This window comes from Pempheris klunzingeri, chromosome 6 (assembly GCF_042242105.1).
Source record: "Pempheris klunzingeri isolate RE-2024b chromosome 6, fPemKlu1.hap1, whole genome shotgun sequence".
Lineage (NCBI taxonomy): Eukaryota > Metazoa > Chordata > Actinopteri > Acropomatiformes > Pempheridae > Pempheris > Pempheris klunzingeri.
In genome coordinates, this window is record NC_092017.1 from 2151090 (window position 1) to 2175122 (window position 24033).

Sequence of the window (24033 nt, forward strand, 5' to 3'; positions counted from 1 at the left end):
GATTTCATGTCACTGGTTCATGAAGCAACATGCCCCCACCTTTAGCTGTGGACTAAAGATATGCTGCATGGGGTAATGCTAACCATTACCATACAATTTAGCAGCTGGTGTTGTTGATAAATCCAGTTTACCACTAAATTGTCCTAAAATAATTCCGTCTGATTCAACATTCCTGCAAAATAACATAGAAATAAATAACTGCACAAAGATCATAGGCAGGTGTGAAGAAATGCTGTTAAGTAAGGATGCTTTCAAAAACATAACATTTAATTTTATTTTTTTTAATCGATCTACAAAATGCAAAGTGAGCAAACAGAAGGAAAATCTCAATCAAATCAATATTTGGTGTGACCTCCCTTTATCTTCAAAACAGCATCAATCAAGTAAGGGATTTTGTAGGCTCACAGTACTAAGTACTAATGATCATCAGTTTCATATGTAGGCTAAAACACAGTTGTGAACTGAAACAGAAACAGCTGTAGGAGGATTAAAACTGGGTGAGAAACAGACAAACTCTGATACTATGGTGAGGTTGTGGGAGACAGTTTCATGTCACAGGTCACACACCACAGCAAGACTGAACACAGCAACAAGTAGTAGTATTTCTACTGCATCAGCAAGGTCTCAAAGATTTCAAAGCAGACTGGGGTTTCAAGTTGTGTAAGATGTGCTGTTCAAACTTTTGAAGATGCACAAAGAAACCGTAGACACAGTGGTCAGCCAAGGAAACTTGAAAGACACGTTATGCTTACTTCCCTTAGAAATCAGAAGATCAGAACCAGCAGAAACCAGTGGGATCCAGGTACACCATCTACTTCCAGAGAAGTCTGGCCAGAAATGGTCTTCATGGAAGAATTGTGGCCAAAAAGCCAAACCACCGACATGGAAACAAGTGACTCAACTATGCATGAAAACACAGGAACTGGGTGAAGAGAAATAGCAGCAGGAGCTCTGGACTAAATTTGAGGCTGCATTTCTGCAAATGGAGATGATTTGGTCGGGATTAATGGCGCCCTCAGTGCTGAGAAATACAGGCAGATACTTATCCATTATACAGTACCCACATTTATTCAGCAGCAGGACAAAGAGTCCAAACATACAGCCGATGTCATCAGGAAGTATCTTCAGCATGAAGAAGAACAAGGAGTCCTGGAAGTGATGGTGCGGCCCCCACAGAGCCCTGATCTCAACATCATCCAGTCTGTCTGGGATCACATGAAGAGACAGAAGGATTTAAAGCAGCCGACATCCACAGAAGATCTGTGGTTAGTTCTCCAACATGTCTGGATCAGCCAACCTGCCAAATTCCTTCAAAAACTGTGTACAAGCGCACCTGGAAGAACTGATGCTGGTTTGAAGGTCACACCAAATATTGATTTGATTTAGATTTTTCTTCTGTTAAAATAAACAATTAGGTTTTATGTTTCTGAAAGCATTTTTACTAATACGTTTGCACAGTACTGTATAGGTATATACATTACATAGCATATTAATACCAGGATTACGTTTAGCTTGCTCTTTTGCCTTAATATAAAATGTGTAATGTATCCTTTTTTTTCTCATTTCTCATTAAATCCTCATTTTGCACGTATACTGGTTAGACTGATGTATCTAATAAAACAAGGCTGGGATCAGTGGGGTAAAACTGCTACAACAACCAAAACCTGTTTGGCTAGGACAGATGTCATGTCTTCCCTCCTTCGTCCTCTCCCTCTCTGCCTTTATTTCTGAAGTGTGTTCCCTCTCCCTCATTTCACTCCGTCCTCACCCTCCCTAACATCTTCAAGGAAAGAAACGAGCAGATGAAATGGAAAACCATAGGAAAGGTCCAAACCCAACTGAACAAACTCCCAGACTGATACATTACTGTATAAACATATGGTGAGATGTTCATGGACTGGATTCCAGCAGGAGTTTCCTACCATTCACAGTGGTATTGCTGTCCCAGTAGATGGCATCCTCTTCCCAAAAATGTTATTCCCTCTTTCCTCAGACAGTGCCAGGCACCTTTGGCTCTGGGAATCCATTCAGATAAGGTTTCTCCAGTCAAGACTAATTCCTAAACAGCTGATAAAGTCTACAGCTGCATTGAATGTCACCAGAAAGCAGTTTTTATTATGTCCAGTAAATATTAGCACAACTCTCCTCATTTACTCGTCTGTTAAAGAATCAATCAACAGTCATAATACTGTATGAATAAGCTCTGTTTTAGCCTCCACATACAAAAATAGGCACCTCAATATGTGATTAACCAAAGGAAGATCAAAATGTCAGTTAAAAAAAATATAATTTCAGTGTTGGTTTCAAATGCAAATCTTATAGTGCCTAGATTCTCAGCGGCCTTTTGACCCCACTGACATGAAAACTCTCAGGAGAAATGGTGCTAATCTCCACCTCTCCACTATCAGTTTTCTCCACACACTTATGGTTTTATGAGTGTGTTATGCTGGAGTTGGAGAAGAATATGCTGATAAACACTGAAGGGGAGTTCCTCTGAGATAAACTGTTGCACAAGAGCTTGCGAGCATGTTTACAGCCTGTTGTTAACTGAAAATATTAGTCTTGTGTGTGAGGTAAGAGAGAGAATCAGTGAAACAATCACTTCTTGCATCTAAAAAGGGAAGAATGCTTCATTCTCTCTGCTCTATTGATTTGACGCTGAAGAGTCGCTAAGCTGAGTCGGGGGGGGGGAATAGTCAGGGAAGCAAATAAAAGCCTCTCCTCAACCTGTTTTTGTATCTCAATTTACAAAGACTTGAGGATTCATTGAGGATGTGTACTGTGTAATGTCTACTAGTTACTGAAAATCTGAACCACTTCCACATAGTCCTTGGCACTCAGATGCTACTGAAAAAAACCTTCACAGCGGTGTATAGGACCAGAGCTAATAGTGAGGACACTAAGGATTTCCGTGAATACATGGGATTAATGACTAGAAGAGAAGAAGAGTTGTGCATACATATTACACATGTAGAAGTTAAGGCCGACTGACTTTTTACAGAACTAAATATCTTAGAAAATACTGTTTTAAGTCAAAATAGATAGATAATACACAAAGGTAAGATGATATGGTCAGCTCTGCGTGCAAAGAAGGCTTTGGAATAGCATTAAAAGTATCATTTTGTTATCTCAGGTGGGTGGGGTTTTGATGGAGGAATCTTGGACTCATGACTTCCATATTAAATCCTAGTTATTGTGTACTGGACTGTCAGCACCACAAAAGAAACTCCTGACAGACATCTCAAACCTGGATGAGTGAACCAGATATATCTGCATAGGTAGTTACAATTAGAGGTAAGTGAGAGAATTAAAGATCCCTTTTAAGTCAGAAAGGAAATCACTACTGTGATTGCATCACAGCTCATCTCAAAACCTGGTTAAACGTTTTTTAAAATGATTAAAAGCTGATTGAAACCTTTGTGATCTCTAGAATTTAAACAGAGCTTCGGCAGACAACAGGTGTTGCTTCTTTTACACGTGGCTGCACATCTAAGAGAACGCAGAAACCAGCATGTAAAGTATCTGACCTCCTCAGTTCGGAGCCTCCTGCACTCTCTCAGCGCAGTGTGCCCACATGAAAAAGTGAAATGAAAATGATTTTTCCCTTGAGTACATGTACTAATGATAGAGGCGGGGGGGGGGGCTTCCTCTTTTCTCAGGGTTGGCACAAGGCCAGCCTGGAGATGACACCGAGATGTGGCCTTTCACAACCATAAATAGTTACAGGCCTTCTGACTACTGCACAATTGCAAGTGTGAAATAGAGACGGTACAGAGTTTCATGAGAAACTGTCATCTCTGTGTTCTCTCAACACAACAACATCCATCCATCCATCCATCATCTATACCGCTTATCCGTCAGGGTCGTGGGGGAGCTGGAGCCAATCCCAGCTGGCTTTGGGAGAGAGGCGGGGTCACCCTGGACTGGTCGAGTATACCTGCGTGCTACTTAAAAATGTCACATGTACACTTAAAGGATATTTTGAGTTTGTCATTGCTCAGTACTCTAGGGCTACTTGGAAATCGGGAATAATTAATTGCTATCAAAAAAAATGTATAATTATATAGATGAATGAGACTTAGTGTAAAGTCCACCTCGACTGGGGCACCACCTCGATAAACGAGGAAAAAGATTTAACTGATTCAGTACCATAAAATACTAAGACTTCAGGTCATACCTGCTGCTGCTAATAAGCTTGGTTCAGGCAGGACTTTGTGTCGCCGCCATGAATAAGGTGGTCTGCTCTGGTACAGGCCACACTGAGGCTGGAGCTGGAGGAGACTCTTAAGGGTCCCGGTGAGATGAGGTGCAGCACTGAACTGGTCTCCAGCAGAGCCCAAGGTGAAACAGAGCTGGACCCCCAGAGGTCCAGAGGAGAGGTGAGAGAGAGCTCTGGGAGGAGAGCTGGACTCTCCACAGTCCAGATGAGAGACCAGAGAGAGCCAAGCAGTGGGGGAGCTCTGGTTTTGTTACCCTTAGGTTGTAGGGTCATTAACCAATCTGGGTCCAGGGGTGCACATATTTAGCACATATGAGTGAAAGTAAAGGACTCTGGGAAACTGAGTTCACAGAGGGAGCCCTTTGTCCACCAATTTGGTGGAGCCCAACATCATGGTTTCTTATTTTCCTAGTTTTGTCCATGATTTCTATGAGTTATGATAGAATGGTGATGTTTGCAATGGATTATTTTACAGTTCATCTTTGTTTTATTCATGAAAGGTTTTACTAACCTTGTCCGATTGTCACTGTTGTTAATACCACAGATAGGAATGACGGCCAAAACTACAAGTGTATGATGTGTATGAGTGTTTTCAGTGCTCTCTATAGGATGGATGGAGAAAAGCCACAAGAAAGCAAATAAGTCAGTGTGTTAGTTAAAATAAGTATGTTAGTTATGTAAGTGAAGTTACAATCAATCAGTCAATCAATCAATCAATCAATCTTTATTTATATAGCGCCAATTCACAACAGCGTTATCTCCAGACTCTTTCCATAAAGAGCAGGTCTAGACCAAACTCTTTAATTAGAGAGAGACCCAACGATTCAGGAATTCAACATTAAGGATTCAAGAATCCCCACATGAGCAGCATCAGATATTATATTAGGACACAGTGGAGGAAGAACTCCCCTTTAACAGGAAGAAACCTGGAACAGAACCAGGCTCAATGTGGGCGGCTTCTGTCAGGGTCCACATTGGGTGGAGGTTGGACAGAGAGAGAAAGAGAGAGAGAGAGAGAGAGAACACAAACAGCAGCCAACATACTAACAGTGACTATAGCACTGACAATAGGAGTGTGACTAAAAATTAGCAGTATGGTAACATTGAAAAACATGACGAGTGGCCGACGATCCGCAGCAGTGATTCATGAAGGACCAGGATCCACAGGAACCAGAGAACCACAGCAGGAGGACCAGGACCAGGATCCACAGGAACCAGAGAACCACAGCAGGAGAACCAGGACCAGGATCCAGAGGAACCAGAGAACCACAGCAGGAGAACCAGGACCAGGATCCAGAGGAACCTGAGAGACAGAAAGGCTCTGGGGAAGATACCAAGTTAGTAACAGACATTAAGTGGACATGACACATAATGATGGAGAGGAAGAGGAGGAGAGAGGAGCCCAGTGCATCATGGGAGTCCCCCAGCAGTCTAAGCCTATAGCAGCATAACTAGGGGCTGGTCTGAGGCCTGATCCAGCCCTAAACTATAGGCTTTATCACTAAGGAAGGTTTTTAGTCTACTCTTAAATGTAGAGAGGGTGTCTGCCCCCCGAACCCAAACTGGAAGGAGATTCCACAGGAGAGGAGCCTGATAGCTGAAAGCTCTGGCTCCATCACTACTTTAGAGGACTTTAGGAACCACCAGTAGGCCTGCATTCTGGGAGCACAGTGCTCTAGTGGGGTAGTACGGTACTATGAGTTCTTTAAGATATGATGGAGCCTGAACATTAAGAGCCTTGTAGGTGAGGAGAAGGATTTTAAACTCTATTCTAGATTACATTACATTACATTATCTACATGATGTAAGTTACATTCAATGACTTTTGGTTTCACACAGGACATGAACAGCAGAACGTTTTGTGCCTGACCCATTCATCCAGCTCAAACATCTTCCCAACGCAGCCCTATCGCTCTTTATTCTATGTCAGCTGATTTCCGCCATCATTACTATGGACATTACAGTTCGCCTGCATGAACCTTGGTCATGTCAACCCCCTTAAAAAATGGCCACTGATGTTGTTTCCAGTATGAGGACAAGCAGCATTGCTGGCAAATTGTACAAAACCGCACTCTTATTTACCTTTAGCTCTCAGCACCTTTGAGCCTAGGTATACTTCAAACGAACCAGGGTGTGTCATTTACTCACATCTAAAGAAAAATGAGAAAAGAGGGAGAAGTTCAAACCATGCCTACTTTCACACCCCCACACAGCTGACCAATTGGTGTTATAAAGTGGCCATTGCTGTCCAAATGTCTGTTTTGGCCTCAGAAAGAGGATTTCAGATGCTGAAGGACGAGCCAAACAAACACTTCTTTGGAAGTGTTGAGGTCTTCCCTCCCCATCTACTTCTTCCTCTGTTTTCAGCCCGCATTTCATATTGCGGGGCAACATAACAAAGCATCATCAGAGCTTTAGTCAGAGGTGACACAGGCCTTGACTGTGATGGAATCCACTCAGAAGATCGAACCCTGTCTGACACAACTGCTATTTTCATAAGAACAGTTTCCATATTGTGGCTCTCTATCACTGACTCCTGCTGTAACTCAACAGTGATTCAACACACAGCCCTGATGTTATCTTTGTTGTCTGAACAGCTGCGTTCTAGGAGGGTGAAAAATCTGCTGGCTAACAGAAATCAGTATGTTTTACATCATTTCTTTGGAATAAAATGTCTTCATGTGAAATGATAGATTGCTGAGCAGACAGCAAGTGCTCCACCATGGAACCCAATCTGTTGAACTGTTCACTGTTCAAGAGATTGAACAGGATATAAAATCCTTCTCACATGCAATTGCAATAATGTCGTTTCCCCACCATTCATCTCTATGATCAACCCCAAAACACACTTTTTCTCCTCAATCCTGCTGAACTTTCCTTCATCCCTGCAGCTTTTCAGTTTATTTGAGACAGTGTCTCTTTCTTTTCCATCCCTCCCACTCGTTGTGGTTCGCCCCTATGCCCCTACACAGCCTCCATCTATATGGAGTCTCTGTAATTATGTCAGTGTAATGTTAGTATTTATAGGCAGCTGCCACAGCACTCTGGCAGCTGCTCTCTCCCAGCTGGGAAGCATCGGTCTGATGATGCAGGCAAGGAGCTCAAGGCCCCGGCCTGGATCGAACCAGGGCTCACCTGGCACCAAACCTCCAAATCATTATGCTCACAATTCAAACTGAAATATTCAACATATCTTGTGCATCATTTCATATTATTCCCCCTGTATTTTGTCTGACGTTTTGGTATCTTTGGAATTTATTACAAAATATGATATTATTATAAACCACCTGAAGCAGGTGACCTATGAAGCAGAATAGGAAAGTTTTTTTTTCTTTTATTATAATTTTCATTTAAAAATTTCCAATATTTCAGCAGAAAACAAACCCGAGAAATACATCTTCGTTTTAACTATTTGTTCGATCATCTTGCAAACCTTCAGATTTGTCGTGGGTTTTCGGATCTCCAGGTTGGAAACTCCAGTTTTAGGGGGGGCACGGGACAATTCAGAGCTTTTCAACTGTGAATCTGAGTGTATGTGTGTTTTCCACGTGTCAAAATATGATAGAATGAAACACAATATTACCCTCGATCCAAATCTTCACTTCACCTCAATCTTCAATGACACTCGGGACTCAGAAATCATGCTGTTCATTTAGTTTAATATGTACATTAAAATAAACTATTTACATTATATAAAAATTTCTATTTACAGGCAGTACTTGTTTTCAAGGCACAAACAAAGTTTTTTTTTCCAAAGACCATGTAGCCCTTTGTCGATCCGGTGGTGCTGAGATGGCATGCACTTCTGTGAGATTTGTAAGACCCTGACTTCAAATGCTAGAAGACAACAGACATACTCAGACACAACATTCAGTTCAAGCCTTCAAAGAGGACTGAATGAAAGGCAGTTTTAGAACAAACATTGTCTAAAGCTTATCTCATGTGCAGTTTACATGTACAATATAACACACAGAATAAAACTTTGATTGTCGTTTAGCCAGTGGAGAATATGGCACTCGTAAGATGTGTTATAATGTTTTATAGAAGGCACTAATGGTGTAAATACAAAAAATAATCACTCTGCAAAAGGATTGTGAGCTTCCAGTTGTTTCAGTGGCATGTGCCTGACATGTTTGAGTGGAATGTTCCTTTAATTTGCTGTCTATATAAACAGCATTCCATACAAAAAGTAGTACCAGCTACATAGTTTAAAAAAAAAAGACCTTAAACTTAAGTCCGAACAGAAGTGAACTGTTTCTGTCGTGTCTTTCGTTATTGCTTTGGTTTGTTTGCTGTTTCTTTCAAAAATAACATTTAAATAGATGTTTTTTTTTTCACAAAATATATTTTGAGAGCCTCATCTTGATGCTCCCTTTGCCCCAATGAAAAACCACCATAACAGTCCTATAATATAATAATATATATATAGGTATTACAGTGTAGTCAGTAGTGGCCTCGTCTTACTGTGTGGCAGTTTATGCTGCCGTGGTACCACTATAGTTAATACTTCTATAGGACCTTGCCTTTATATATGTGCAGAGCATCCTCCTACAGCTGCTCATAGGATCACTACAGCTCTTGTTCCTGGGGTGATGCGGTGCATACAGGTCCTTGTCAGTTCCATTTGTGTCCCTCTGGACTTTCCTCACATGTGCCTCTTCATGTGCAGGGCGAGGTGGTCGGAGCGGGAGAAGGCCCGTTCGCACAGGTGACACTGGAACGGCCGGTGTCCGGTGTGCTTCCGGAAGTGACGCGTGAGTTCATCGGAACGCGCGAACTTCCAGCCGCAACCCTCCCAGCTGCAGTGGTACGGTTTCTCTCCTGCAGACACACAGACACAATGAACAGCCGTGAGTGACCTGGTGACAAGTAAAGACGGGGTGAGTGAATGCAGCCTGGCGCTGAGCGCACTGATCTTACCCGTGTGCGTCCTGAGATGCGCCTTCAGGTGGGAGCTCTTGGTGTAAGTCTTCCCACAGCCTGCGAAAGTGCAGGTGTGCGTCGCAGTCCGTTTCCTCGGCCAGGACCGGCGCCCCCTCTTCGGTTTGGTGTCCATCATTTCCAGCGGGGAGGACGGCGGAGTGAGCAAGACCCGCTGTCCGGCCGCCGGTGGCTGCTGCAGGCCCATGGCCGCGTCCTCCCCGAACAAGCCGTGGAACTGGTGATGGTGATGCGCCCCGGGGAAAGGAAGCTGCATCCCGGTTTGTGGGTGAGGGAATCCCCCGGGTGCGCAGCGGTGGTGGGGGTGGAAGCTCTGCGGGAACGTCGGCGAGTTGGAGTTGCACATTTGGGGGGGGTGGCACTCGGAGCTCATCACGTCGTCCGGGCTGAGTGGCGGCGTCATGCTGGCCACCGCGGCCCGCGGGGAGTTGGCCAACCGAGGCTGCTGCTCGTAGGACAGCATGCAGGAGACGTTCCCCTCGTGCTTGATTTTGGTGCAGCTCTGAGGCACCAGACCCACGGGGGGGCCGAACGTGTCCATGGAGTCGGGCTCCACTTTAATGTTCGGATGCTCGGGGAATAAATCCTGAGTGGTCTGGAAAGGCGTGGAGCTGATGAGGAATCTGCCCTGGATGCTCGGGCTGTTCCCGGGTAGGAAGCTGGTATCCACGTCGGAGCGAAGGAGCTCCGCCATCAGGCTGTTGTAGGGTGGCGGAGGGGTGTTCATGTCTGGGACAGACGCGTAATTGGCCGGCTGCTGGGGAATCCCGTCGTGCTGTGGCTGCTGCTGGTGATACATAGACGCCCCGGACTCCTGCAGCCGATAGGACTGTGCCCCCGTCCCGTCGGCCGGCACGCTGTCTGAGACAGCAGTGTTCGCGAGAATAAACTCAAGATCCAGGAATTTATCCAGGTCTTCCTCGTCTTTTGTGCCCAGACAGCTGCTGTCTATGTCAGGCGCACCGCTGCTTATGTCGCTCCTCCACCTCTGGAGCGAGGATGAGAAAGCAGAATTAGTTTGTTTGAAAATGTTTCAACCAAAGATTTTTTTCACAGCACTTCAGACAACTCATTAGAATAACTCACTTCGACTGAAAAAGCGCGAAAACAGCACAAAAAGCGCACCAAGAGGAGGCTAAACATGACCAAAGAAAGTGCAGACACCACAAACGCTGAGCGGAGAAAGCTTTAAGATGATGTCTCTGAAGTACAGTCACACTATCTGTGCTCAAAACAGGTGGAAATACATGAAGAGCCGAACTTACATCTTCCCAACATTTCTCCCTTTGGTTGGCAAATGTAGAGATGGATGGTAAAATGGTTCCACTCAAGGCCATTTCCATGCGTTCTTACAAAACGTAGGGAAATCTTCTCTGCAGTCGAGCCGCTCTCCCTGTTTTGAAGGAAATCCACAGAAAAAAAAGAATCCTCCAGAAAAAGCTAGAGAGCGCGTTGCCTCTCCTGTCGTCCGATGAGCTGCAGCTCCTCACTCGTGTGCAGCTGGAACGAGCTGCTTTTCTTATAAATATTGTTCGCGGCGCAAATCGGACCAATGCGAGGCTGGGGGAAGGAAGCGCGTTCAGGATGGTGGCAGTGCGCACCGGCCAGCCCCCTAAATTTAGCCTCAGTATAAAAGTGCGAGTCAGTGACAGAGAGCTGGGGAGAAAGTCAGTTCAGGGCTGGTTTGAAATGCTCTCTCCACACCGCTGCGGGCAGCTACTTAACCTTCTCAGGGAGGAGGAGAACCCGCCCATCCTTCAGACCTGGCCAACAACTGGCAGGGCAGAGAGAGAGAGACCGCCCCCGGCCCCCGGCCAGCACAATTAAAATACATAACAAGCTATAAAAACGTTGTTGAAGAAACGGCACCGAAACCAGCAGTAAAAAGACCCAGGCTCTCCACAGAGCGGGGGAGTGGGGGGGCTGCAGGTGCCCTGAGCGTTACGCGTTTGGTCCTGGTGAACTGTCAACGCGCTCCTCCCGTTAAAACGGTTTAAATGTATTCATGTGTCCCCCCCCCCCCACACACAGCTGGCAGCATCTGAGATCTGTCACAACATGAGCCCGTGCTGAGCACTGACTGACTCCGACAGTGGCTCAACTCTTCACTTGAGTTGTCATGCGGGGGTGGGGGGGATTTCTGCAGCAAGCTTCAGCCACCAGGCGCTGGCTGAACCACGGCTTCCCCCCTCTGCCTCGTGACTCATCACTCAGGTTGTGGGCGGCTCACAGTCAATAAGCAACCCCCCCCCCCCACACACACACACACACACACACACAATATTCAGATAATCTTTATCCTATTGATTTCTATACTTCTATCTCTGAGTCTTGTGTCGTAAACTAAGATGCTGAACAGTAGGCCTACCTGAAGAAGACAGAAAGGTGAAATGTTATAGCTGTAGTCAATAAATCTTTGTGTGTGTGTGTGTGTGTGTGTGTGTGTGTGTGTGTGGGGGGGGGGGGGGGGTCTTTTTGCCGATACAGCTGTGAGGCTTCATGTAAGATGGGGGTGTGTTCTACCTTGTTGTAATACTCCAGAACTTACCTCATGGCCCCGATCATTTCATGTGATCACGTATTTAAATCAGACGTAATCACTCAGATCAGTAGGATCTGTGTTATGTATTACAGTTCACACACCAACCTGCATACAATCAAACTTTGACCTAATCTGACCTGCTGGTTTCTCACTGTTTTCCCTTCATCCGGTCCTTCCAGACAAAGTGTAAATCTCCTGACGGACGGTGTTTTTCATCCGTTTGTGAGCAGCTTCACCGAATCCTTACCTGACGCACGATGGACAAACACAGCACGTCTAATAACAACCTGCACAACCAAGGTGCCCATGTTGTCCCCGGTTAGTAACTGTAGATGCCACTTGGCAGACACAGAGAAAGAATAGGGATGTGTCTTATAACATACTGGACTTTTACACTGGACCTCTGCTGAACACAGATTTGAAATTAAAGGCTGAGTCTCCTCTGATAGTTGCTCAGTTAGTCGGAGGCCTGATTTGGTGGCATACCACTGAGAGTGCAAGGACGGATACCACTAAAAGTCAAACATATCATCTCTCTGTCACCAGTATTGACTCTTGGTTAACTTCATGGTTATAGATCCAATTTTTTATACTCTAATCCATCCATCCATCCTGTCTATACTGCTTATCCATCAGGGTCACAGAGGGGCTGACTTTGGGGCGGGGTAAACCCTGGACTGGTCGCCAGTCAATCACAGGGCCGACACCTAACGTCTACAGTGGGTTGTATCTGGGGCTTCAAATGTTACATGTCATTGTTACAATTTATCATTCTGGCTGATCATGATTAAGTAGCACAATAATATATGGCTGCTTGGCTGAAGCTGGCTACCTGCTAGCTGTTATCACATCAGCACGTTGAGGAAGCTGTGAAAGCATGGATATAACCTGTAAGCCAAGTGAGTCACTTAGTAGTGCTGTTTCCCAGGATGAGTATATTTCTCTATATATCCATCCTGGGAAACAGCACTACATGCATATTCTTCTGATGTGTAGTCATCAGTATGATCCTGATCAGGAGACTCCTTGTTCTGTGTTTTTCACTTCCAGATTCAGATGATGCTATCATTTACTATAACTGAACCCGCAGAGTACTCTCACATTCATATTACCAGTAACATATCAGTGACCACAGTGAGTAATATGAGTGACAGCTGAGGCCTCGTGTGATCACAGCATTAATTTTCCAGTAACTTCTTCGCAGTGATTAAGACACCGCCAGTAGGTGGATGTCCCGGCTCTTATCAGACTGGACAAACCACCGTCACATGTTCTCAGAACCCTCCTACACTGGGAAATCCAAATGACTCTGAGCTGTAACAGACTGTCCATGAATGAATTATAAATACTGTATATCGGACTTGAGGAACTCTACTGCAGTAATATAAGTGTAAACAATTAGTATAATGTAATAACTGAGCTGCAACTTGCCGCACAGTCTAGCACTGTTCTACGGTGGCCGGGAGGTGCAAAACAATTTTACAATACGAGAAACACTTTTACAAAGCTGGAGACAAATTTACATTTTAGAAAACATTTTTACAAATCAGAAAACAAAATTACATTGCCATAACACATTTACAAGTCCTGAGACAAATTTACATTTGAGAAAACAAATTTACAAGACGTGAAACACTTTTACAAACGCCGAGACAAATTTACAAGTGACGAAACACTTTTACAAGCGGCCAAAACAAATTACAAGTAACTTTTTCAACCGGAAAGGGAATGTACCAACTGTCGAGTAGAACCGGAAGTGATAAGGAGTTCATGGCGACCCACGATGGACGGCAGTCAAACGGTCTTTTACCCGTTTTGTGGCGAACATATGAGCCGATTAACGCGGTACATTCCCTTTGCGGTTGAAAAAGTTACTTGTAAATTTGTTTCGGCCGCTCGTAAAAGTGTTTCGTCACAAATTTGTCTCAGGACTTGTAAATGTGTTATGGCAATGTAATTTTGTTTTCTGATTTGTAAAAATTTTTTCTAAAATGTAAATTTGTCTCCAGCTTTATAAAAGTGTTTCTCGTATTGTAAAATTGTTTTGCACCTCCCGGCCACCGTACTGTTCCGGTAAACAGCTGCTACTGACTCCTGATGACTTGACGCCGACTAATACTGATGAATACTGCAAATGTAAGGGCTGTCATCAGTGGGCCATATGTTCAATCATCTCTGTGCTAATATTAAAGATGCCACTTGGAGAAAGTGAGGACATTCTTTTTCATTTAATTAAATTTTTTTCTTCTCCCTATTATTATTAGTAGTAGTAGTATTAGTACTAATTTGCTGGACTTAAAGGAGATTTAAAGGAAGCTTCTCATTGACAGTGGGACAGTGGGACAGGGAATTTGCATAAAAATAGAAAAGGCAACAGTTAAACATCCACAACGAACCAACCAGGAGGAGCAAGGACTTGGGGGAATCCAAATAAGAAACGAGACACATCATCACAAAACCTTCTGATAATTAGCACTGTTGAGACTGTGCCAGGTGGGGGCCAGTGTCATAAGACCTTCTTAAAGAAAAACCTTACTTAAATCTTAAGAAAGAAGATTTGACATTCATGAATAAAATGCCTATGTTTTTTCTTAACTCTCAATACTCAAGAATGAACAAAAATTCTTCTTCTAAATTTCTTCTTAGTTTTCCTAACAACTTTACAACAATCAACAATCTTACTAGTTTACTTACATTATCTAATATTTGCAATCATGTTTCTTGCAGATATTTTATTGGCTGAACCTCAAAGGGAAACAAAGAGATCTTCACCACTTCCTGTGGTTCTACAAATGTTGGATTTCAATTTTCAAATCAACTAATGATTTTTTTATATATATTGCTGTCATGGCCGGGCCGTGTAGCTGTGTTGTTTGTCTTTTCCCTGTGTGTGTGATTGTGTGTAGGAGTGAGCGATTGGTGAGTGTGTGTGTGTGTGTGTGTGTGTGTGTGTGTGTGGAGCTTTGTCTCCCTGCTGATTGGCTCGATGTGGGCGTGGTCTGGTCAGCTGGCTGCTGATTGGCTCATTCGTTTACATCCTGCATTTCAAATAGCCCGGATTTCCATCCATCCGGACAGCATTCTGACTGCAGCCCTGTTCTGTTCCTGGCCTCCAAACCAGCACTAGTTTTTGTGCGTAAACCTTCTTGTTTCAGACACTTAAACATATTGTCCACCTTATGTTGTAAATAGCACTGAAGCTGTAGGGTTGAACTGCCAAGACATTTTTTCTCCTGTTTTTGATTTAGTTAGTTAGTTAGTTTAGTTAGTCATTTCTTTTTGAGGAGGTTCATCCTAACGAGACTGCTTCCTGTAAATAGACACAGTGTGTATTTTGTAATGAATTTTCAAATTTTCTGGTAGCAGTGGTCTTTGGGGACTGGGGAGGGAACATCCTTCTCTGCACCTTTTATGTTGCGCTCTGCCCCCCCCCCCTAGATGGGGACAAAACAAACTGACAGACAGCAACAATTTTACATAACATGTTCTAATCAATTCAAAAAAACATGTTGGTTCCTTTAAAGTCGACGATGTGATGCCTAATTACCATACACGCCTTGAGAATGTCATAACTTCTTTCTTATGAATCTTGTTTTCTTATAAATCTTCCTGAGATTCATCCTAAGGAAATGTATCAGTCTGTATTATGCGGTTTTCAGAACAAGCCACTTGTTCCTATCGTGTGGAAGTCACTGCCACGGCCAGCGCTCTGCCTCTGCTATCACTTTGATAATGATAACATGCTTCAACAGTTGTTCTCCAGATGAAAAGCATTTGCAATCAGCTGTCAGTTGAGCATTTGTCTTCTTCCTCTTTTTCCTCCACTCACGTCTCCACTGACTCATCCACTTTCATCTCCAACTTAACTTCTGCCCTCTCCTTCTCCAAACACACTGATTCATGGCTCAGTAATCATCCGTGTGTGCTGAGCGTCACCTGAGTCTGTTCTTAAGCTGTAACTGAATACATGCTGAACACATACTCTCCCCACACAGCAGGACCAGACTGTTTGCTCTGTCCCACTTAGTTATCACACCGTGTTAAGGCAATCTAATTCTTGTTTCCAGAAATGCAAACTGCATTCAACATGCTGATTCCCAAATGCATGGTACAGTAGGGACAGTAAACTGTGGTCATGTGTCTTGATATCCACATTTGGTCCACACTGCCAACTGTATATACACCATACTTTTATGTGCGCTTGTAGTGAAAATGTCACTAGTCCTGATGTCATTGTTGATGTCTTGCAGGTTTGTAATGTTTTAATCAAAAATATGGGACTAATAGTTCATGTTATAGGATGTTAAACACTCGTCCGCATTGTTCTGGTAACTTAATCTCAAATTTCTGCATTCCAGGGAATACATCTTATAAATGGAGGCATGAAAACAGTGATTCACTCTTTTTTTTACTTTTCTGTGTTACTGCAGACTTTTCTCTAAAATGATGAACATTATTGAATATACAGTTTTATATTTTATGTGTAACTTTAATATTCAAATAAGCAACAAACAATCGATCAGTCGCTTACTGATACCTAATCTTTTCACTCACCTCTCATATGGTCAAAGGAAGACAGACGTGCAGACAGTCCGCTGTGGCTCAGTGGTAGAGTGGCTCAATCAGAAGGTCGGGGGTTCGATCCCCAGCTCCTATGGGTCAACATGTCAAAGTGTCCTTGGGCGAGACACTGAACCCCAACTTGCTCCTGAAGCAGCTTCAGTGTGTGAATAAGTGTGAAAGAATAGTCTCCTCCAAATTAGATCCCTCCTGTATGAATGATGTGTGAATGGGTGAATGAGGGTGTGATGTAAAGCGCTTTGAGTAGTTGAAATAACTAGAAAGGTGCTATACAAATACAGACCATTTACCATGACTGACCCACCGCCAAACGGGTAATGCTGGGTGATGTTGCAAGCAACATAACGTTCACCACAGCGTCTCCAGACTGTTTCACGCCTGTCACATGTGCTCAGTGTGAGCCTGCTCTCATCTGTGAAGAGAGCGGGGCACCGATGGTGGACCTGCCAATCCTGCTGTTCTCTGGTGAATGCCAGTCGAGCTGCACGGTGCTGGGCTGTGAGCTCAGGTCCCACTAGAGGACGTCAGGCTCTCATGCCACCCTCATGGAGTGTTTCTGACAGTTTGGTCAGAAACAGGTACACCAGTAGCCTGCTGGAGGTCATTCTGTAGGGCTCTGGCAGTGCTCCTCCTGTTCCTCCTCACACAAAGGAGCAGATACTGGTCCTGCTGCTGGGTTGATGCCCTTCTACAGCTCTGTCCTGTAAAACCATTCCCTTTTGGGGGGTTGTCTTGCTGTTGTTACTTTCATTTGCACCAAAACAGGTGAAATTGATCCACAATCACTTATGCTTCCTAACTGGACAGATTGATATCTAAGTTTAACTGACTTGGCCTTATACTGTGATGATCGAGCTGTAGCAGTATATTTCTAAAATCTCATTTCAAATGTTGCCCCCATCTAGAAACAGCTGAGCTCCAACATGATCCCAAGCAGCCACAGAGATAGATAACTGAAAGTTAATCATTTAGGGGTTTATTTACAATATGTGAAAACATGTCTGGAGCTGAGGTTTAGACATCAAGGTGGGCAAAGGCCAAAACAATGAATGGTAAATGGTCTGTATTTGTAGAGTGCCTATAGCGACTGCTCAAACTGCTTTCACATTTCATCCTCGTTCACCCTTTCACAAATGGTTCATATGGGAGAAATCTGAGGAGACTATTCTTTCATATACAGCACACACTGAAGCTGCTTCAGGAGCAAGTTTGGGTTCATTGTCTTGTCCCAAGGACACTTTGAACGGCCGGTCTCCTGATTGATGGACGACCCAATCTCTGAGCCTCAGCTGCCCAAAACAAACAAAACCAATTCTAAAAGAAATAAAAGAAAACTCTCAATGACTACCCTCCCTAACTTAGATAAACAGTAAAAAACACCCCTGTGACGTACAGCACAACAGTAACCAGCAGTCTGGCAAAGTTCTACACAGCTGAATGTGTGGCCAGTTGGAAGATGAGCAAGATGAGCTGTTTCTTTGCCCCAAGCTGGAGACATGTTGGCTCCTGAAATAGTGGCCATCCATTACTTTAAAAAACTTTCATTATTACTATGATACTATCATATCGTTTCCATACTAAATGTATTCATAGATCATCTCGATCAGGGGTCTGCCCCTTTTCCACCTAATAAAATTCACGTGGAGCCACAGAACTTGTTTGACCCCTGAAAATAGACTTAGACTTTCTTTATTGTTCTCCCATAGGGGGAAATTCACATGTTACAGTTCAATTCAATTCAATTCAATTTTATTTGTATAGCCCAATATCACAACAGAGTGTCTCATAGTGCTTTACAAAGTTCACTGAAATAAACAAGTGTAAGCGAACAAACAATCTAATAAAGAGTCCAGCAGTCGATGAGGCCAGTGGATCAGTCCGATGGATCAGTCCGAGGCATCACCTGCCCTTTATGACCCTCCTTCTTCGGGAAGGAAAAACTCAAAAAACCCAGTGGGAAAAGAGAAACCTCCGGGAGCACCACAGTGAAGGAGAGATCCAGCTCCCAAGGACAGACAGGCTGTAGCCTTGGACAGACGCACATCCATTGGCTGATGGAGAACCACATCAGCGGGACCAGGACCAGGATCCATAGGAACCAGGGAACCACATCAGCAGAACCAGGACCAGGATCCACAGGAACCAGAGAACCACATCAGCGGGACCGGGACCAGGATCCACAGGAACCAGAGAACCACATCAGCAGGGCCAGGACCAGGATCCACAGGAACCAGAGAACCACATCAGCAGGGCCAGGACCAGGATCCACAGGAACCAGACAGCAGCAACAATAGAAAAAAAAAGAGTAATGAAAACAACAGTAGAAAATAAGCAATAGCAAATAAATATATGTTGTGATGATAAATAAATATTTACACTATGGATATAAGATGTACAGGTATGGACAGGAATGTGAAAGGAGTGGAATGATAGGAATGAAAAACGGTGTGTTAACATCAGCCAGTGATGCTGCTGTTAAAGAGTCTGATGGCTGATGGGAGGAATGACCTGCGGTAGCGTTCCTTCTTGCAGGGTGGGTGCCTCAGCCTGTTGCTGAAGGAGCTGCTGAGGGCCCCCACAGTCCCGTGCGGGGGGTGAGAGGGGTTGTCCATGATGGACTTGAGTTTCGTTAGTGTCCTCCTCTCACACACCTCCTCTACGGAGTCCAGGGAGCAGTCCAGGACAGAACCGGCCCTCCTGACCAGTCTGTTCAGTCTCTTTCTGTCCCTTTCTGTGCTCCCTCCTCCCCAGCAGACCACTGCATAGAGGACTGCAGACGCCACCACAGAGTCATAAAATGTCCTGAGCAGAGTCCTGCACACTCCAAAGGACCTCAGTCTTCTCAGCAGGTAGAGACGACTTTGGCCCTTCTTGTACAGGACGTCTGTGTTGTGAGACCAGTCCAGTTTGTTGTTGAGGTGAACACCCAGGTATTTGAAGGTCTCCACCCTCTCAATGTGTCCCTGGATGTTCACCGGTGCAGTCTGGGATGTCTTCCTGCGGAAGTCTCCTTTGTCTTGCTGGTGTTGAGCTGAAGATGTTTTAGCTCACACCAGTCAACGAAGTTGGTGACGACCTCCCGGTACTCCTGTTCGTCCCCCTCTGACACACACCTTACGATGGCTGTCGTCGGAGAACTTCTGGAGGTGACAGCTCCCAGAGTTGTAACTGAAGTCCGAGGTGTACAGGGTGAAGAGGAAGGGGGAAGAGTACTGTTCCCTGTGGGGTCCCTGTGCTGCAGACCACCATGTCAGACACACAGTCCTGGAGCCTCACGTACTGTGGTCTGTTGGTGAGGTACTCCGTTGTCCATGCAGCCAGGTGACAGTCCACTCCCACTCTTTCCAGCTTCACCCTGAGCAGTGACGGCTGGATGGTGTTGAAGGCACTGGAGAAGTCAAAGAACATGACCCTCACAGTGCTGCCGGTGTTCTCCAGGTGATATAAAATTTTATTGTTGTGCCATATATAAGAAAACTATACCCTAGTGTGTTGCATTAATGAAATAGAACTACTCAAAGACAACAATTGACATTTTTTCAATTAATTAAAAATCAATCAAACATGCAGCCGCAGCGTAGTAGCTTTAGAAAGAGCAAACATAAAAATAGGCCATTTTACATTTAATTATGACTGAAGTCCCTTTCAGTGTGCCGTCATCCTCTTTTTCTCAGTCACGTACAGCAATCAGCCATCGAGTCTGAACATAAAACATAACTATATCAGTTCAGGGTCCAATATAATAAATAACAGCCTACTTAATGATAACTTTCTCACCAAGTTCAGGGGAGGTGAGCCCTTTTTTTCACATGTTCCAGTCACAAACCCCCTCTGTGCTCCTTTCATATTGTGTGCCCCATCAGTAGCCACTGACAGCACATGGGTGGTGTTTATCTCTCTGGCTTTTAAACAATCTAACACAGCCTTGGAGATGTCCTCCCCCTGCCTTTTAGTGGTATCAACTCGATGATTTCTTCCTATGGCTCAGCAGAGTTTACATATGTGCACATCAGCGCTACTTGCTCAATATCGTTAACATCTTTTGACTCATCACAGGTGATTGAGTACTGGTTATGTTTGGTGCCATCTTTATGGTCCTGTCCTTGACAGTCTTTGCAGAAAGAGGCATATCTCTCATTTTCTGTTGTTCTTGAAGTCCAAGAATAGATGCTCTGATATTTGAATGAACGATTCTTTTAAATGTTCTCTGTGAACGACTTCTCTGTAAATGCCGGAGTATCTCCGGAGCTGCCACAAAACTAGCAGCAGCAGTTAGTAGTGAGTTTGTTGACTTTAGCCACTTCTTAAAAGTATGTTTGCTCTCATCAGCTTTCCGCAGTAGGCTGTGTGTTTGTTCAGGAAATGTCTCTCAATATTGCATTGTTTGTTGTTAGCTAATTTCTCTCCACATACTGTATCAAACAGGTAAGCCAGCATTGGTGGCAGTCAAAGCAAATAATTCTGCCCATGAAGAATTAAACACTCTTCCACTTTTCCTCCAACACTTTCCTCTTTCGTTATCTTACCATGGATTGAAAATTCTAGATGTAACACCTGTAACACATGTAACACCTGTAACACATGTAACACAAATAACACCTGTAACACCTGTAACATCTGTAACACATCTAACACCTGTAACATCTGTAACACCTGCAACACATGTAACACCTGTAACACATGTAACACAAGTAACACCTGTAACACATGTAACACCTGTAACACCTGTAACACATGTAACACCTGTAACACCTGCAACACATGTAACACCTGTAACACATGTAACACCTGTAACACCTGCAACACATGTAACACCTGTAACACATGTAACACCTGTAACACCTGTAACACATGTAACACCTGTAACACCTGTAACACATGTAACACCTGTAACATCTGTAACACATGTAACACCTGTAACACATGTAACACCTGTAACATGTGTAACACCTGTAACATCTGTAACACATGTAACACCTGTAACATCTGTAACACATGTAACACCTGTAACACATGTAACACTTGTAACATGTGTAACACATGTAACACATGTAACACATGTAACACATGTAACACCTGTAACACATGTAACACATGCAACACCTGCAACACCTGTAACATCTGTAACACATGTAACACCTGTAACACGTGTAACACCTGTAACATGTGTAACACCTGTAACCCCTGTAACACATGTAACACACGTAACCCCTGTAACACATGTAACACCTGTAACACATGTAACACTTGTAACATCTGTAACACATGTAACACCTGTAACGCATGTAACACCTGTAACACATGTAACCCATGTAACACATGTAACACCTGTAACACATGTAACACATGCAACACCTGTAACACATGTAACATCTGTAACCCCTGTAACACATGTAACACCTGTAACACCTGTAACATCTGTAACACATGTAACACATGTAACACCTGTAACACATGTAACACCTGTAACATGTGTAACACCTGTAACACACGTAACACCTGTAACCCCTGTAACACATGTAACACCTGTAACACATGTAACACACGTAACCCCTGTAACACATGTAACACCTGTAACACACGTAACACCTGTAACCCCTGTAACACATGTAACACATGTAACACACGTAACCCCTGTAACACATGTAACACCTGTAACACATGTAACACATGAGGGTGTGGTGTAAATTTTGATCGACAAAATATGAAAACACTACTTTTTTTATTTTAATGTTACACGATCACCTCGATCTAGGTACTTCATTGAAAAATAAAATAAAACAAAACAAAATGACCATTATTTAAAACCTTTTTTTGCTTTGTGCTTTATCAAATCAACAGGGAGCCGCTGTGGAGGGATGAAAGAGGCGGCTCAGGAGCCACAGGTGCCAACCCCTGATCTAGATGCATGTTATTACTAATTCTTCTCCAAAATCACACTTTTGAATTGATAGCCTCTCATAGAATCGACAGGTATTTGACTATATTGTCTGTCAACGGACTAAAGGGTTGAATGAATGAATGAATAATTTAGTAATGTCAGCAGGTGTAAAGAAGACTGATCGATCACTGGCTTTACTCTGCAGTCACTAGGATAGGCAGGATCTGGGCTTTACCAAAGGTAAAACACTGTAAACCTTTCGGAAGTGTGTCTTGGTTGTCAGGTTCTCTGGAACAGTACAAAGCTAGGCTAAAGCTGACTGCTGCTTTAAACCCTGAGGAGCCTTTAAGGGATAACTGCAGTTATTTCAACTTGGGTCTTATTTTCATTGTTTAAGTCCCATCAGTTATGCACTGTACTCATCAGAGTAAAAGCCCCAGTAGTTCCAACAAGGTTAGATCATCTATCTGAAACCCCTTATCTGCGAGCAGGATCAGGGAGGCTGCATCTTTTCACAGCTCATAATACAACAGTCATGCTGACTCAGCGCAGGGATGTGTGACATTAAGCAGAGTTCTAACATCTATCAGGCCCTTTATTCATTTGCAACACCACGAATGCCTCTGAAGAGAAACTGTGTGAAAATGTGCAAGCTTATCCTCATTTTTAGTTCTATATTTATATTTTTATATTGAAGAGAGATCAGGGAAGACAGGAGAAGGTTATGTCAGCAGGGTTTGCAGCCTGCCTTTAAATGAGGGCATTCAGAACAGTTATTCTATGTTTACATTATGAGCAACAAAATCATGTCATGCAAGGAGAATGTCAACATGAAACGCAGCTTTGCAGAGGATTGCAGCAGTTGTGGTAGTATGCAACATACATTTTCAACTTTATCATGGCTAGTTGTGTCAATGTGTTATTTAACCAGCTGACACTTGTTGCCACTAAATCATGTTTACTAGCCATTAGAGGTAATTGTGAATTAGTATGGCATGCTAGCTCATGATTACATTACCATATCAATGAGTGCTTGAGCAACACTTAAACAAATACTCGCTTGACTGTTTTTTTTTAATCTTTGTCACGCAACACAGCTTTAGACAGTTTATCCACATCACCCTGTCGGTTTGTAGGGGACTGCTCGTGTTCCTTGACCCACCTGAGTCCTCTGATGGCCAGAAACTCATTGTTAATTCATTAATAATTTGAATACTTTTTTAAACAAACATTCCAGTCACTCTCTGGTTCCAGGTTGTCAAATGTGAATATAAGTGTATTATTGCAAAACAAGTGTAATGTACAAAGAAATGGATGCTGGAGGGCATTGAGCACCTTTGGTGTCGCCAAACAGATGGGACCACAGCGACAGGACCTCCATCATGGAGACGTAGAGGGATAGGCCAGACACATACAGAGAGAGAGAGAGAGATGTAGAGAGGGGGGGTGAATAGAGACAAAAACAAACAGAGGGTTAGAGAACTGCAACCGCTCAAGCTTTCAGATGTTGTATAGAACAATTGGTTAATCAAGAAATAGACTTTGGTTCATATTATTCTGTAGCGTCAGGCCAACATATTACACAGATCACAAAGAGCAGCAATCAGTATAAAGTGGGTGTTTTAGATTCTCCACAAAGTTCTTCAACTGAAAGCAAAGGCAGCCTGTTGTGAGGGTTCCAAAGCATGCTGAGAGAGCATGCTCTGCTCAACCACCACAGAGTCATTAAGCTCGGCTTGACACCTTAAAAACACAGGGCTTCATGACTGCATACATAGCACTGTATCAATCTCATATAAGCTCGTAATGAATTCAGCCAGGAAGAGTATCAGTTGTCCAAGGCTTAACGGAGTAATGCATTTTTGCTGT

At 43.7% G+C, this 24033-nt stretch overlaps 1 protein-coding gene across 1 annotated transcript; it reads right to left on the bottom strand.

Moving 5' to 3' along the window:
• Nucleotides 1-7867: 7867 nt before the first annotated feature.
• On the bottom strand, nt 7868-10826 carry LOC139203117 (Krueppel-like factor 2). The gene is made up of 3 exons (XM_070832784.1): nt 10426-10826; nt 9140-10148; nt 7868-9040 (listed from the first exon to the last, which is right to left on the bottom strand). Exons 1-3 carry the CDS (start codon nt 10501-10503, stop codon nt 8865-8867), a joined length of 1263 nt encoding a protein of 420 aa, XP_070688885.1. The 5' UTR covers nt 10504-10826; the 3' UTR covers nt 7868-8864.
• Between the last annotated feature and the right edge of the window lie 13207 nt (nt 10827-24033).

What these genes read in the sequence shown, in the direction of transcription:
- LOC139203117 (XM_070832784.1), bottom strand. Translation starts at nt 10,503, where the DNA reads ATGGAAATGGCCTTGAGTGGAACCATTTTACCATCCATCTCTACATTT. An exon ending in GGGAGAAATGTTGGGAAGAT is followed by an intron (nt 10,149 to 10,425) that starts GTAAGTTCGGCT and finishes TCCTCGCTCCAG; the next exon opens with AGGTGGAGGAGCGACATAAG. An exon ending in GCATCTCAGGACGCACACGG is followed by an intron (nt 9,041 to 9,139) that starts GTAAGATCAGTG and finishes GTGTGTCTGCAG; the next exon opens with GAGAGAAACCGTACCACTGC.